This window comes from Vitis riparia, chromosome 2, assembly GCF_004353265.1.
Source record: "Vitis riparia cultivar Riparia Gloire de Montpellier isolate 1030 chromosome 2, EGFV_Vit.rip_1.0, whole genome shotgun sequence".
NCBI classification, from domain to species: Eukaryota; Viridiplantae; Streptophyta; class Magnoliopsida; order Vitales; family Vitaceae; genus Vitis; species Vitis riparia.
This window is the reverse complement of record NC_048432.1, coordinates 10741728-10755759: the sequence shown is the minus strand read 5'-3', so window position 1 is coordinate 10755759 and position 14032 is coordinate 10741728. Positions and strand designations below refer to the sequence as shown.

General features: G+C 28.7%; 1 protein-coding gene across 1 annotated transcript; it reads right to left on the bottom strand.

The window, feature by feature from the left end:
* Positions 1-1658: 1658 nt before the first annotated feature.
* On the bottom strand, positions 1659-3918 carry LOC117907872 (cinnamoyl-CoA reductase-like SNL6). Its single transcript, XM_034821546.1, has 5 exons — positions 3642-3918; positions 3391-3548; positions 2665-2856; positions 2233-2567; positions 1659-2112 (listed from the first exon to the last, which is right to left on the bottom strand). The coding sequence occupies exons 1-5, from the start codon at positions 3913-3915 to the stop codon at positions 1953-1955; spliced, it is 1119 nt and encodes a 372-aa protein (XP_034677437.1). The 5' UTR covers positions 3916-3918; the 3' UTR covers positions 1659-1952.
* Positions 3919-14032: the final 10114 nt, after the last annotated feature.

Below are 14032 nucleotides of genomic sequence, written 5' to 3'. Positions count from 1 at the left end.
ATTAGATTATTTTGCCCCCTCATAATAATACTAAAATGGCTTATTTTCAAACACTTTCTCCTCAAGATTTTAAGTGATATAAAGATATGTTTGTAGTCAAAGTTATGTTAAGACATGATTGTGAAAGTCATTATTAGAAAGAAAAATTTATATATGATTTACCAACTTTATTTGTAGAAAATGTTAGACAAAGAATAAGAAATATTCATAATGAAAGAATTCCTATTGAGTGATTAACATATGGGGAATTAATTATTTTCATCACTAATGAAGGTTTAGCTCTTCGTACATATCTCTAGGGATGGCAATTTTCTGGGCTAATCGGGTAACCCGCCCCGGCCCACCCCTATTGGGACGGGTTTAAAATATAATAAACAGGTATTGGGCGGGTATGGGAGTATTTTTAAAACCCGAATCGGGTTTGGGACGGGTATGGATTTTGTTCCAACCCGCCCCGCCCCGCCCCGAATATACATTTACAGAATTACCCTTCAACTACCACTAAAATGTCAAAAAACTCCCTATATATATACTTCATTATTTCCCATTTCCCCTAATTCTTGCCCTAATTCTGACGGTTGCTCCTCCTTCTCCTTCTTCTTCTTCCTCTGGTACAATGGTCCTTCATTCTTTCCATTTGCCCTAATTCCGACAGCCACTTCTTCTTCTTCTTCCTCGCTTGAATCCCTATCTCCAGGATCAATACGACTTTTTCTTCCTCCCTCACACCAACTAAAATACTCTGAAATCAATTCCATTTTGTTCTTGGTTTAGCCTCAGAGCCCAAAACTCCTTTTTCGCAACATCAAACTAGTCATAGATGATTGAGGATCACCTTGAAATCTTTGTCCAAGAGCACGACACAAAAGGAACGCGAAAACCGTAGTGGATTTGATGAAGTCTTGGTTCAAAGATCGACTTGAAGAGGGATTCACATCCACGGCTGTTCTCGTTTGGTTCAGTTTTCATAAATGGTTCAGATTTTTTTTTTTTTTTTTTTTGGTGTTTTGCACTAATTTTGAATCATTTAAGCTAACTATGGGCTTAAAATGAATGATTGTTGTGATGTTAATTTCAACTTTGATATTATTTTTTCATTTTTTTGGTATATTATCATAATCAGTGAAAGGAAAGTGCATTTGGGTATGAGGTTTGTTCATCACCAGTTAGGGTTAGGGCTCAATGGCATTTGGGACGGGGCGGGGATGAGATTATTAATTTTTTTGTTAACGGGGATGGGAACAATCAACCTGCCCCGAAACGGGTTTGAGCCGGGGATGAGAAATGATTGTTTAATCGGGTGCGGAAATGGGATGGGAATTACCCGTCCCAAACCCGCCCCGTTGCCATTCCTACATATCTCCAATTAAATAGTCAAATGAAAAAGGAAAAACAAGATAATAAAAAAGAATTAAGAAAATTTTGTTCGTATTATGGTTATAATACAATAATAGCTCATTCAAAAAGAAAAAATAAACAAAATAATATAAAAGGTAAAAAAACCCGATCAAAATTCCAAAAAAAAATTATAAAATTTAATTCTAATAAAAATTAAATTTTTTATATAAAAAACATTAAAGAAAATTAATTCAGATTGGTCAACATTATTCAACGGGATATTCATGTTAAAAAACTGACAACAGAATCAAAGTGTGATGTGGATGCGTAAATGAATTATAGTCAATTATATTATACCTAAAAAGAATTTCACCAAATTCCCACTCCCCTTCATATCGCACATGGCTGTCTTAAATGTTTCTTATTGTCTCACCCCAGCTGTGTCTTTCGACGTTGACTTTTTCATATCCCAGCCTGGTGATAGTTGCCACGTGGGGACTTTCATGGGAATTAATTGAAATCAATAAATACAATACCATATGTACAAGATTTATTCTCCATAGAAAGAGGGGATTTTCACTGCATACAAAAGCATCTTCCTCATTTTTGCTTTCTCAAAATGATATGCTGCTGGTGACGTGTAAACTCGCATCACCGTTGGTTTTTCCGATCGTCTCCATCCTGTCCTTGGGCCCACCCGCGAAATTGACCATCAGTTTGTTCAGCTTCTTGTTGCTTATTCTCTGCTGGATCATCTTCATATCCTGGTCGCAGCTGCAGAGGAAAAGGAGAGCGAGTTATAACATGCGGACGAGCAACATCAAGCTCCGTGATCCCCAAACTCAAAACCGTGAATCATGTGGAAATTATGGTAGAAACTCATCGTGGACTCACCTCTGAGGTGGTGAAGGAGCAGATGGAGCCAACGTTTTGGCAAGCTTAAGGGCATCTTCATTGTTATTGATGATATGGTTGAAGCACAAATATCGACCGTAGGATGAGACATCCTCGAAGACGCAGATGTGGGCATCCACCAAGAAGTCAACACTAACGGTCACGAAAACGCCATCTTCGTACATCTCAGCCGCTCCTTTTAAATAGGGATGAGTGATGGTGAGATCAGGAGCCATCAACAATCCTGCATTGACGGACACCATATGAACTCCCCTGTCCATGGCCAAGGCCCATGCACTCTTCTCTGCCAGCGCCTTCGACATCGCATGCCACAACTGTGGATAAAATCGAAACATTAATTTAAGCAAAAAATTTAAGAAAAAAACAAGAATGTGGGTATAATTAATACATCAAGTAATTAATATATTTTACCTTGAATTTACGAGAAAAATTGATGTCCGTCCAATGTGTCTCGTCCAAATCGGATGGTATTGATTTACGATCATCCCTCCAAACGACTGCTGTTACTGATGATGTGAAAACTACTTTCTCTATTGTCTCTGTTTGTGAGCATGCTTCAATTACATTGTGGGCTGCTCTCACTTCCACGTCTGCCATTAGTTCCTGCTCCAGAGTACTTCAATTAGTGGGTTGTCCGTGAATATAAAGACATAGGAAATAAAGGGGTTGCGCACTAGCAAAATAATTCATGGAAGCGTGGAAGCACGCGTGGGCTAGAGAGTGGTGAGGGAGAGAGAGAGAGAGAAACGACTTGTACAAAGCTAACAGCAAGTTGGAATTGACAAGCAATTTATAAGCAGCCCCCAGCATGAATAACTTGACGTGAGTCAAACGCCACCAACCATTCAAACCTCTTGCCCACCCACCCCGACCGCCACCTCCACCCCCTCTCCTTTTATAATTAACTTGTTGTGTACCCTTCTACTTGTTATCGTAATTAAACTTAGCCTTTTTTGTATATCATTTCTCATCACTTTCTAACAAATTACACAAGCCCCACTTCATTTAATTAAATTTGTTTGCGTTGATTCTGTCTAATTCTTGAAGTTTTGGATTGAATTTCGGGTTAAAATCTTGATTCTAAGTAGAAGAGACTAAAATTAAACTGAAGAAGATGGAGAGAATTAGTGGGCATACATCATAGGAAGTCTGGTCATGGGGAGGCTCGAAGGTGTAAAACAAGCCGGAGCAGCCCTTGAGCGCGTCCATTATGCTCTGGTAGTCGAAGGGATCAGAGTGAAAGATCTTCAGCTTCTGGGTATCACAAGAAAGCCCATTCAACAGTTGAACTTCACCTGCTCATCAAATACAAACCAAAAAAAAAACAATTAAGTACTCCAATTTCTTCCAGATGAATTAACGGTAAATTAAGAGGGTAGGGAAGCGACCATGGTTTTGGACCGCAGCATGGACCGTATAGCCTCTTAGGAGGAGCTTGCCGACGAGAGTGGAGCCGAGGGTGCTGGAGGCGTCCATGACACACACAATTGGAGACGTGTGGTGTGGAGAAACTGGAGCCTCTGCCATTGCAGAGAGAGAGAGAGAGAGAAGGAGAGAGAGGTTGGTGAGGATGTGCGTAGGTTTGTGGTAGAAGAGAGGTAGATTGGTGAGTGGGTATTTAAAGAGGGGAGAAGGGCGGGCGGAGAAAGAGAGATCTAGCATTCAAAGAGCGTGGCGGGGTGTAGATGGTAGAGAGGTGGTTGTTATGGAGGGAGAAAGAGACTTGAATGCATATATGATGAGACGATGAAAAGGGGTTTGGTGGGGAACGTCAGGCAGGTCACATGCTGCACCACAAGAAAGTCCCAAGTGCCCCGAAGCCCGGTGGTAGTTTAATCTCCTGCTGTCTAACTCACCACCATTCGACACGTATTCATTCACAAAACAATAATTAAATAAAATATATTTTAATAAATAAATAAATAAATAAATATATATATATATATATATATATATATATATATATATATATATATATATATGAAAAATTCTACGGGCGCGGGGGAGGTAGCCTGCCTCGTTTTTTTTTTAACCATTGTATGAAAGAGATTAAATCTCAGCTATCCCAAAAAAAAAGAAAAAATAATATATATATCCTCGAATTTTTAAGAACCAAATATAATGCTCCTTTTTTTTTAAATAATTTTTTAATTTTTAAAAATAAAAAATCATGTTTGACAATAAAAAAAATAAAAAAATAATTTTTTAAAATAAAAAAAAATATTTTCAAAAAATATTTTTAATATTTTTCACTTATTTTAAAAAATAATTATATAAATATAAAAAAATGATTAAAAATAAAGCAATGTATATAAGAATTATTTTTAAAATGTATTTAAAAATATTAAAAAAAAAAAAAAAACATGTTAAGATATTATAATTCCCTAACAAAATTTTATTTTACAAAATATGATAAATAATTTTTAAAAATTAAAAACTATTTTCAAAATTAATTCTAAAAATACTTCGTTTTGGAGCTTATGGCTTTTTTTATGAAATATTTGATAAAAGGGATAAGATAATACCCATATTTAGAAAAATAATTTCAATATTTTGAAAATTACATATATTTAATCTCGTTTTAACATTTTTAGCCTTATACTTCTTATCTAAAAAATACTTTATATGAGATATAAATTAATAAATTATACGAGGATATTTTTGTCCAAAAAAAAGTTATATTATCATTTTTTTCGAATTTAGGTTTTAAATAACCCTTTTAATAAAACAACTTTTTTTTTATTGTTAAAATTGATAACTGGCTTTGCTTAACACTAACCCTGAAACCTTTCCTCATCTTCACGCTCTTTTGCTTTCCTCATCTCCACACTCTTTTACAGTGGAAAGATGTAATATTAATATTACTTCCCTTGAATTTATAATTACTAAATTAATTTTTTAATTAAAAGTTGTTTAATAAATAAAAGAGTTTTTAAACTTTAAAAAGGCTAATTAATTTGAATATTAGCTTAAGACCTGTTTGGTAATTGTTCTCAAAAATAGTTTTTTGGAAAAGCTTTTAAAAATTGTTCATTAATGTTTTATAAAATAAAAATCTGTTTTAAAATTTAAAATATTTTTAATCTATTTTTAATAATTTTAAATATGTTTTAAAAATAATTTTTATGTTTAATATTTTATTTTAAACCATTTTTCATATTCATAAAAACTATTTTTAAAAACAACCATGTGAAAACAGTAAAAAAATAATTAAAAAATGTTTTTTTCCTTAAAAATATAAGAAAATAGATAATTATCAAACACATTTTTTTTATTTTTTTATTTTAAAAAACAAAAAATTGTTTATGAGAATCATCGTCAAACAGGTCCATAGTTTCTTAAGTTCCTTTACAAGATATTTTAATCCCCAACATTCTTTTAATTTAAATTATTTTAAAACTTGTTTATTGTGTGATTATAACTTTTAATAAAATTAAAGTCAGTTTAACAGTGATTTCAGGAAATTAATATTTTTAACTTAAAAATATTTTTGAAAAAAAATAATAGATGTTTGATAAAATTTAGAAAATATTTTTACAAATCTGAAAATTCATTTATAGTGTTAAAAAATTTCTTGTAATGACTTTTTAAAAAACACTTAATAAGTGGATCTATTAAAAACGGTTTTAGAAAAATATTTTCAACAAAAATAATTTGAGTAGAATTACTAACAAATGCCAAAAAAAAAAATGTCATGAAATTGTTATTGTTAAGCATTAACTCTTATAATATTGTTATGATTACTGTTTAAAATAAAATAAAATAAAAAGAATATTGTAGTGGGTTGTTACAGGTCAACAAATGATGTTGACAAAAGATGTAATTATTTCCAAAAAAAATATATTTATTAAAACATAATAGTTTCAAAATAGAAAATAGTCTTTTAAAAAAGAAATAACTTGAATTTAAAGCCTTATTTGGTAATGATTTTTTAAAATGGTTTTTAAAAATAATTTTTGAAATTCATAGTATGATGTTTTGTAAAAAAAAATCTAATTAATAACTTGAAATATTATTAACTTATTTTTTTAATTTTTAAAAATAATTTTTATATTTAATGTTTTATTTTTTTAAAATAATTATATAAATACGTAAAATGATTTAAAATACAATATTAGATATAAAATTTATTTATAAAACATATTTTAAAATATTAAAAATAATTTAGATTTTTAATTAGACTTTCTTTATACAAAATATTAAAGAACAATTCTTAAAAGCTGCTTTTAAAAACAATTATTAAATAGGTTTTAAAAGATCTTTTTTAAAAATATTTTGTTTTCCATGGTTAAGAATAGAAAATAAAAATAAATTTTAATTGTTTTTCTTGTTTTTTCTATTTAAAAAAAAACAGAAAATTGTTGTAAAATACAATCGTTAAAAATACCCTAGGTATTGAATTTTGAAATAATTGATGATGGGTAAATTTTAAAACAATGGGCACGATTTTTAATAGAAATTATTTACATATTTGCTTCTATTTTTTTAGAATAACATGTTTGACTACAACTATGTGGTGGGCCCATTCTGATCTTAGGAGTTGAATTTAATGGGCGGCAATTCAAGCACACAGTATTGACCAATTCAAACATCCAACGTCTTCAAACGAAGACCCTGTTGTTGTTCCCCGTTTTGATTGGCTATTTACTAATTAGATATGGACAAATAAAATTAAAAAATAATAATAATAACTTAATATTTTAAATTTATTTTATCAAAGATATTTAATTTAATTAATGATTAAATTATTAAGAGATATTAATTCATTAAATTGATTTAATAACACCCCTTTAATTTTAAGTTTAATGCAATACTGGAAAAGCGTAATAATTAAATACTCGGCCTTAAGACGTTAAAGGCTTCATCTGAGTAGATCTTTTTCCTCGAAAAAGAGTGAAAAAGACAAAGACAGAAGATAAACTTAAAGAAGGTCAGAAGGGTGTAGCCCATCAATGAGCATGACACCATTCCAAGCTCATGCTCAAACAGCCACCAACCCTTGACTTCTTCGTACAAAAAGGATTGGGGGAGTTGGATCAATAAAAGCGGCTTGAACACAAACTTTTGAAGTGAGTAGGTTTGGGTCAATACTATACGGTTTTCTAAAATTATAACATGTTTATCATTACCTTAAGGGGGGTTTGGATCATTTCTATGAACGGAATAAAAAATAATTCTAATAAAAATCAAATTTCACTTATAAATCAAATTGGATTGTATGGTATTCTGAGTCATTCTTCCGATAATATAAAAAGTCTAAAATTACTATTTTACAGCTTAAATTATTGAATATCGTGCTTATTGAAAATTATTGAATTTTTTATTCGCTAGGTTTAAGAATTTAAATATGATAATAAATTTTTTTTAAAAAAAAATTTTATAACTTCTTAGGCATGACAAATTATTTAAATTTTAACACAAATAATCATGTTATAAAATATAAGAATTTATCGGATTATGGAAACTTGTGGATGATCATCCATATTGATATACATTTCTTTGTAACTCTTTATAAAAAGGAGATACCTCTAATGAAAATTCATTTCATTCTTTTCCTACATTCTAATTTCGCTTTTTCGTTTTCTTCTCCTTTCACTTTATTATTTTACAACATGTTATCAACATGACACTCGGAGTATATAGAAAATGCTCTGAGTATATACAAAAAGAGAAGAATACTCGATGTAGAAACGAAAAAGAGAAGAATTCATCTACAAAATTTCTTATAGGTATGTAGTCTTATTCTCTTCGAATGAAACATGAATAATATGGATCGTATTATTATTATTTTTATTTACTTTATCTCATAGCCAGAAGCTATGTGAATTATATTTCATATAATTATAGATTTTAATTATTTACTAACTAGAAGTTATATATAGAAAAATTCATAATTAGAAGTTATGAAAAATATGCATAATCTTTATAACCATATGTTATGGGGTAAATTATAAAATTACAAATACATAGTCGGAAGTTATGCATATGATCCTAATTACTTTGTAATTATATTATATAACTTCCAGTTATATAAAACAACAGTATATGACCAGAAGTTATATAATGAATAGCTTATGAAGCTATGTTCAAATCCAAAATTACAAATATATAACCAGAAGCTATGTATATAACTAATAATTTTTTTTAATTATACAATATAACTGGAAGTTATACAAAATAATATTATATAGTCAGAAGGTATAAAATGAATATTTCATAGCCTAAAGTTATGCACAAATTTACACAATGAATAGTTCATAGCCTGAAGCTATGTACAAATTTAAATATTTTTTTGTTATGACAAAATAATCAGAGTTTGAAGTTATGAAAAATATTAACTTTTAATTTCATTAATTTCTTTTAATTATATTGTGTAGCTAGAAGTTATACATAAATAGTTCATAGCCTGAAACTGTGCACAAATTTACATAAAAAAAAAAAAATAGTTCATAACCTAAAACTATGTACAAATTTTTATATTTTCTTGTTTTGACAAAATGATCATAATCCGAAGTTATGAAAAATATTAACTTTTAATTTTTATTTCGTATTCACTTATTTTTCATAAAAGGAATTATGGAAAACAATTTTTATAAACAATTGTTTCATAGCAAGAAGTTATGCATACAATTTCTAATTCTCTTATATAATCAGAAGTTATACAAAACAAAATTGTCAATGAACAACTATGTAGCTAGAAGATACATAAATTTTTTAAATTTTGTTATATAACCAGAAGTTATATCATATAATTGTCAATTGGTTAATGTTATTATAACATTATTCAAATTTTAATTATTCATACCCTAAAGTTATGAAGAAAAGGTTAGTAAATTAATAATTTTTAAAACTTGTATAGTCAAAAGCTATATATATATATATATATATATATATAGATATATATATATAATAACCAGAAGTTATATAAATATTATTATTCATAACCCGAAGTTATAAAAATAAGAAAATTAATATTCTTTGTACTAACCAAAGGTTATGGCAAAGTTGTTAATATGTACTTTCTTATAGTTAGAGTCATAAAGAACAAAATTGTTAACTAAGAATTTTGTACAACTTTATGAAATTCATATAACCAAAAGTTATAGTAGAATATATTATAGCCTGAAGCTATGATAATAAACATATTGATATTATTTATATATTATCAAAATATTAATATTTTGCATATCAAGTTATACAAATAGATAAGTGTTTGATAGTTTTTATAAATTCCTATTATTAGAAGTTATATAGTCATTAGTATAAGATTTTACATATAAATGTGGAATTTTTTATTGCATGAAAGTATAATATTTTTGTATTAGAGGTGATAGTTTGAAATTTTTTTTATTTTTTATTTTAGTTGTTTAATACTCAATAATCTTTTGATTTAGAAAAAATGAGATTTTTTGGATGCATGTGAAATATATTACTTGGTCATATGATTAATAAATTGATTTTGCATGTCAATTTTCTTTATAACATGTTTTTATGATTGAAAATTTTAAATCATATAAAATAATATATATTATTGCATGTTACCACATATGGTATTTTTATTAATACAATAATTTCATTATCAAAAATAATTTTGAAATTACAATAGGTTCAACTATTGTTCTTAATGGATTATGTTATATCTTTACATATATATTTAGACAGATTTATAGTGTTTCAATTAAAGTTTTGAGATAATAGGATGCTTTAAATTGTAATATGTTCTCTTGAAATTTTGATTTATGAATTAATTTTTACACATTGATTTAAATCATAATAATATTTGAATAAAAATTATTGATCTATCATTGCAATTAGTTTGATTATTGAAATATTTTCTAGTTATTTCATGTATAAATTATTCCACACTTATAAAATCCAATGTGTTATATATAAGGGTCTCCAAAAAGCCCGCGGCCCGCTTTAGGCCCAGCCGGCCCGACGGGCTAAAGCCCGACCCAAGCCCGCCGGGCCCGAGCCCGGCCCTTAAGCCCGGCCCTTTAAAAAAAAACTACAAAAATAAAAAGTATTAAAAAAAATATTCATTTCAAAATTTTATTCATTGAATGTATAATTACATTTGAAAATGTGGGAAAAGTTTACATCACTACAAAATAAATACATCCCAACTAGGTTGACACCTATTTATTTATCAATCATCTGTATTTTTCAACCACAAAAAATAAAAATAAAAATATAATATACATTTAGTCATTATTTTCTGGCGGTGATGGCGAACTATCATGCATCCATGAAGATCTTGATAATTTTAAAGATTCCATATCAGCAAGCATCTCTGTTTCTCGAATGGAATCGTACATCCTTTTATCTGTTATTTCCCAATCTTTCACACATATCCCTGCTTCAATAACATCTGGCGCTAAGTTGCATCGTTTTTTACTAACTACTCTTCCACCTGCACTAAAAGTAGCTTCTGATGCAACTGTACTCACAAGAACTGTTAGTACATCACGAGCAATTATAGAAAGCACAAGATATTTGTGTTGATGTGATTTCCACCATATTAAAATATCAAAATCTTCTTGATCTTCAAATGAAATTATATCAGTATTGAGATATTTATCTAAATCAGATGTATTATTTGGAGAACTATTTGTTGTCTTTTTTCGACTTTTCAACATTTCTAGAGCTCCTTTATAAAAAGATGAGGAGTTTGTAGATGTAGGTGGTAATTTAATAGTATTAACATTATTACCATATTTTTCTTTATAATAGTTATATAAATTATATAATAATGAATTTATTTCATTTTTAATTTCTTCAATTTTTATTTGGTCATTAAAATAAATAATTGTTAACCATTCATCCAAAGCTTCAAATTTCAATCTAGGGTCCACAATTAAAGCAATATAAAAAATTAAAGGTATTTCTCCCCAATATTTTCTAAATTTTTCTATCATTGCAAATATTGTATCATTAAATATTTCCAAACTTAAATATTTTTGAAGTACAATAAAAATATTAGTTATTTGCATAATAACTCGATTTGAAGTTGGATAATATACACCACAAAAAATGTTTGTTGAAGTATCAAAAATTTCAAAAAGATCTCTTAAAAGATCCGCAATATGTCAATCATAATCATTTAATGCATAAATATCTGCTTCACAATCATTGTTAATTAATTGTATTTCATATAATTCGACTACTTTTCTATATTTTGTAATATTTTGTAAAAGTTTATATGTGGAATTCCATCTAATGACCATATCCAAATTTATATTTTTTCTTTTCATATTTAACATTTTGCAACAATAAAAAAATAATTCATGTTTTACTTGAGAACTATTAATATTATATGCAATGCCTCTAATTTTTTCCAATGTACTATCAACATTTTTTAATCCATCCTTTACAATTAAATTTAAAATATGTGCACAACAACACACATGAAATATTTTAGCATGATCTTCTTTTACTTGCCAATATAGTTTTAGTCTATGTATTGCTGCATCATTATTAGCAGCATTATCAAATGTTATTGTCAATATTTTATCACGAATGCCTAAATCTATAATTTCATCATTTATTAAAGATGCTATATTTTTACCACTATGTGGAGCATTTATTAATTTGAATGAAATTATTCTTTTATTTAATTTCCATTCATTATCAATGTAGTAAGCAGTTATACATAAAAAACCAGTGTGAGTTAAAGATGTCCAAATATCAGATGTTAAACAAATATTTCCTTCAAAATTTGCAAAAAAAAATTTTAAAATTTCTTTTTGTGTATAAAATTTTTTCATAATATCTCTTTTAACTGTATTTCCAGACCAACCTTTAAATTGAGGATTAATACCTCATTGAATTGTTCCTGCAAAATCATGAGTTTCCATCATGTTGAAAGGTTGTTCTGCTCTTATTATATAATCAATCATTTCTTCACGACAGTTAGATTCATCATAAGAAAATGTTTTTAAATTTCCACTTTCATTTTTACCTAATTGCATATAATTTCTAATATCTACATTATTTTTAGTTTTACAATTTTCATGATGTCTTTTTAAATGACTCGTGCCTGTATTTGAGCCACCAGTAAGAAATTTATTACAAAATTTACATTTTGCTTTTATTTCTTTTTTATTATTTTCTAAAATTATTTCTATTCTATCAAAAAAATTCCATATATTTGAAGTAAATTTTTTGTTTGATGATATTTCATCACATGGACTAGATGAAGAAGCACTTGTCATATTATAATTATTGATAAAATATTATGCCAAAAATAATAAAGTAATAAATATAAAAAAAAATGTAACAAAAAAATAAAGTCGTAGGGGTGAAGTATGTTACTCAATTAGAGAATCGATGTAGAAATTCCTAACAAATTTGAACTCTTGAAGCCACCAATGCTTGTTTTGCACCACCAACAATATTGTATAATTTGAGGGAAAAATAAAAGAATTTGAAATATTGTAGAATGTGAGAGAAATAGAGAGAATTTGATGAAAAAAAAATGAAAAGGAAGAAAATGTATTTATAGGAAGGTTAAAAAAAAAAAATTCAAAATAATTGGCCATGTGACAGAGGCTTAGCTCCAACGGTCACATGGGCTGGAGTTAGGCTCCAACGGTCACATGACCGTTGGAGCCTTTAATTTTTTTTAAAAAAAATAATATACTTTATTTTTATATACATATAACTAACTCAATTAATAAACATAAAAAGAATGTAGTTTAGTTGGTTAAACCCTTAAGGTTTAAGCATGATGGGAGGGGTTCGAATCCCCCCCTCTCCTTTCCCTTGGTTTTTTTGAAAGCCATTTTGGCTTAAATCAAAAAGCCTGCCGGCCCGGTCCGGCCCGCCCGCCAAGCCACCAACCTGCGGGCTCATAGGCCGGGCCGCGGGCCTAGCATTTTAGCATGGCTCGGGCCGCAGGCCTCCTATTTACGGCCCGGCCCGGCTCGGCCTGCCCGTTGGAGACCCCTAGTTAGATATTTAAGAAATATATAACTTTAAATTATCTTTTGCATATTTGTTTTATTATGTTATATATGATTTCATTACTTTTACACAACTTAATAAGGTAAGTCATCATCGATAACTAGTATTTTTCCATTGATTTTAACTCTTTCTCTCTAATAATATTTCTTCAACTCTATAAAGGCAAGGTCTTTATGACATGTTTTATGACTTGTTATTTTGATAATACTCTTGTCTCGTTAATTGCACAACATTGATGACTAACAATGTTAATATTATATTAAGCAATAGAAGCCTAATTAAAGGCTCCAGAAGAGTTTATACTATGTCATTAGAAGTATTTGATTCTATGTGAATGACACTTTATATGATACTAGATCCAGAAGAATTTTGTAAGACCAATTTGGTCCCCTAGGGCAAACTATGATGCATTAATTCATTGTAAAGTCACATGAATGTATATTATAAAAATCAGAAGTTTTTATCTAGTGACTAGTCTACTTATACACTTAAAAGGTAAAATGACATGTGTAGATTATCATTTTAATGAGGCAATTTTCCTACCATTGGGGGAAGAAGAGCCAATTCAAGAAGAATGACATAAAATTATTTGGAATGCATTAACTTTGACTTATCTTAATCCTCGTACTAACCAATATGAACTAGAAGTTTAAAAGATTATTTATTCGCAAGAACTTGCAAATTAACTACCGAATGCTTTCATTGATGCAAAAAAAGTGACAATCATTTTCACTGACCTATAATATTCCAGTACGAATTGATGTCCCTGAAGAACAATTAAATAATGTGTTGATATCCCTGAAGAACAATTAAA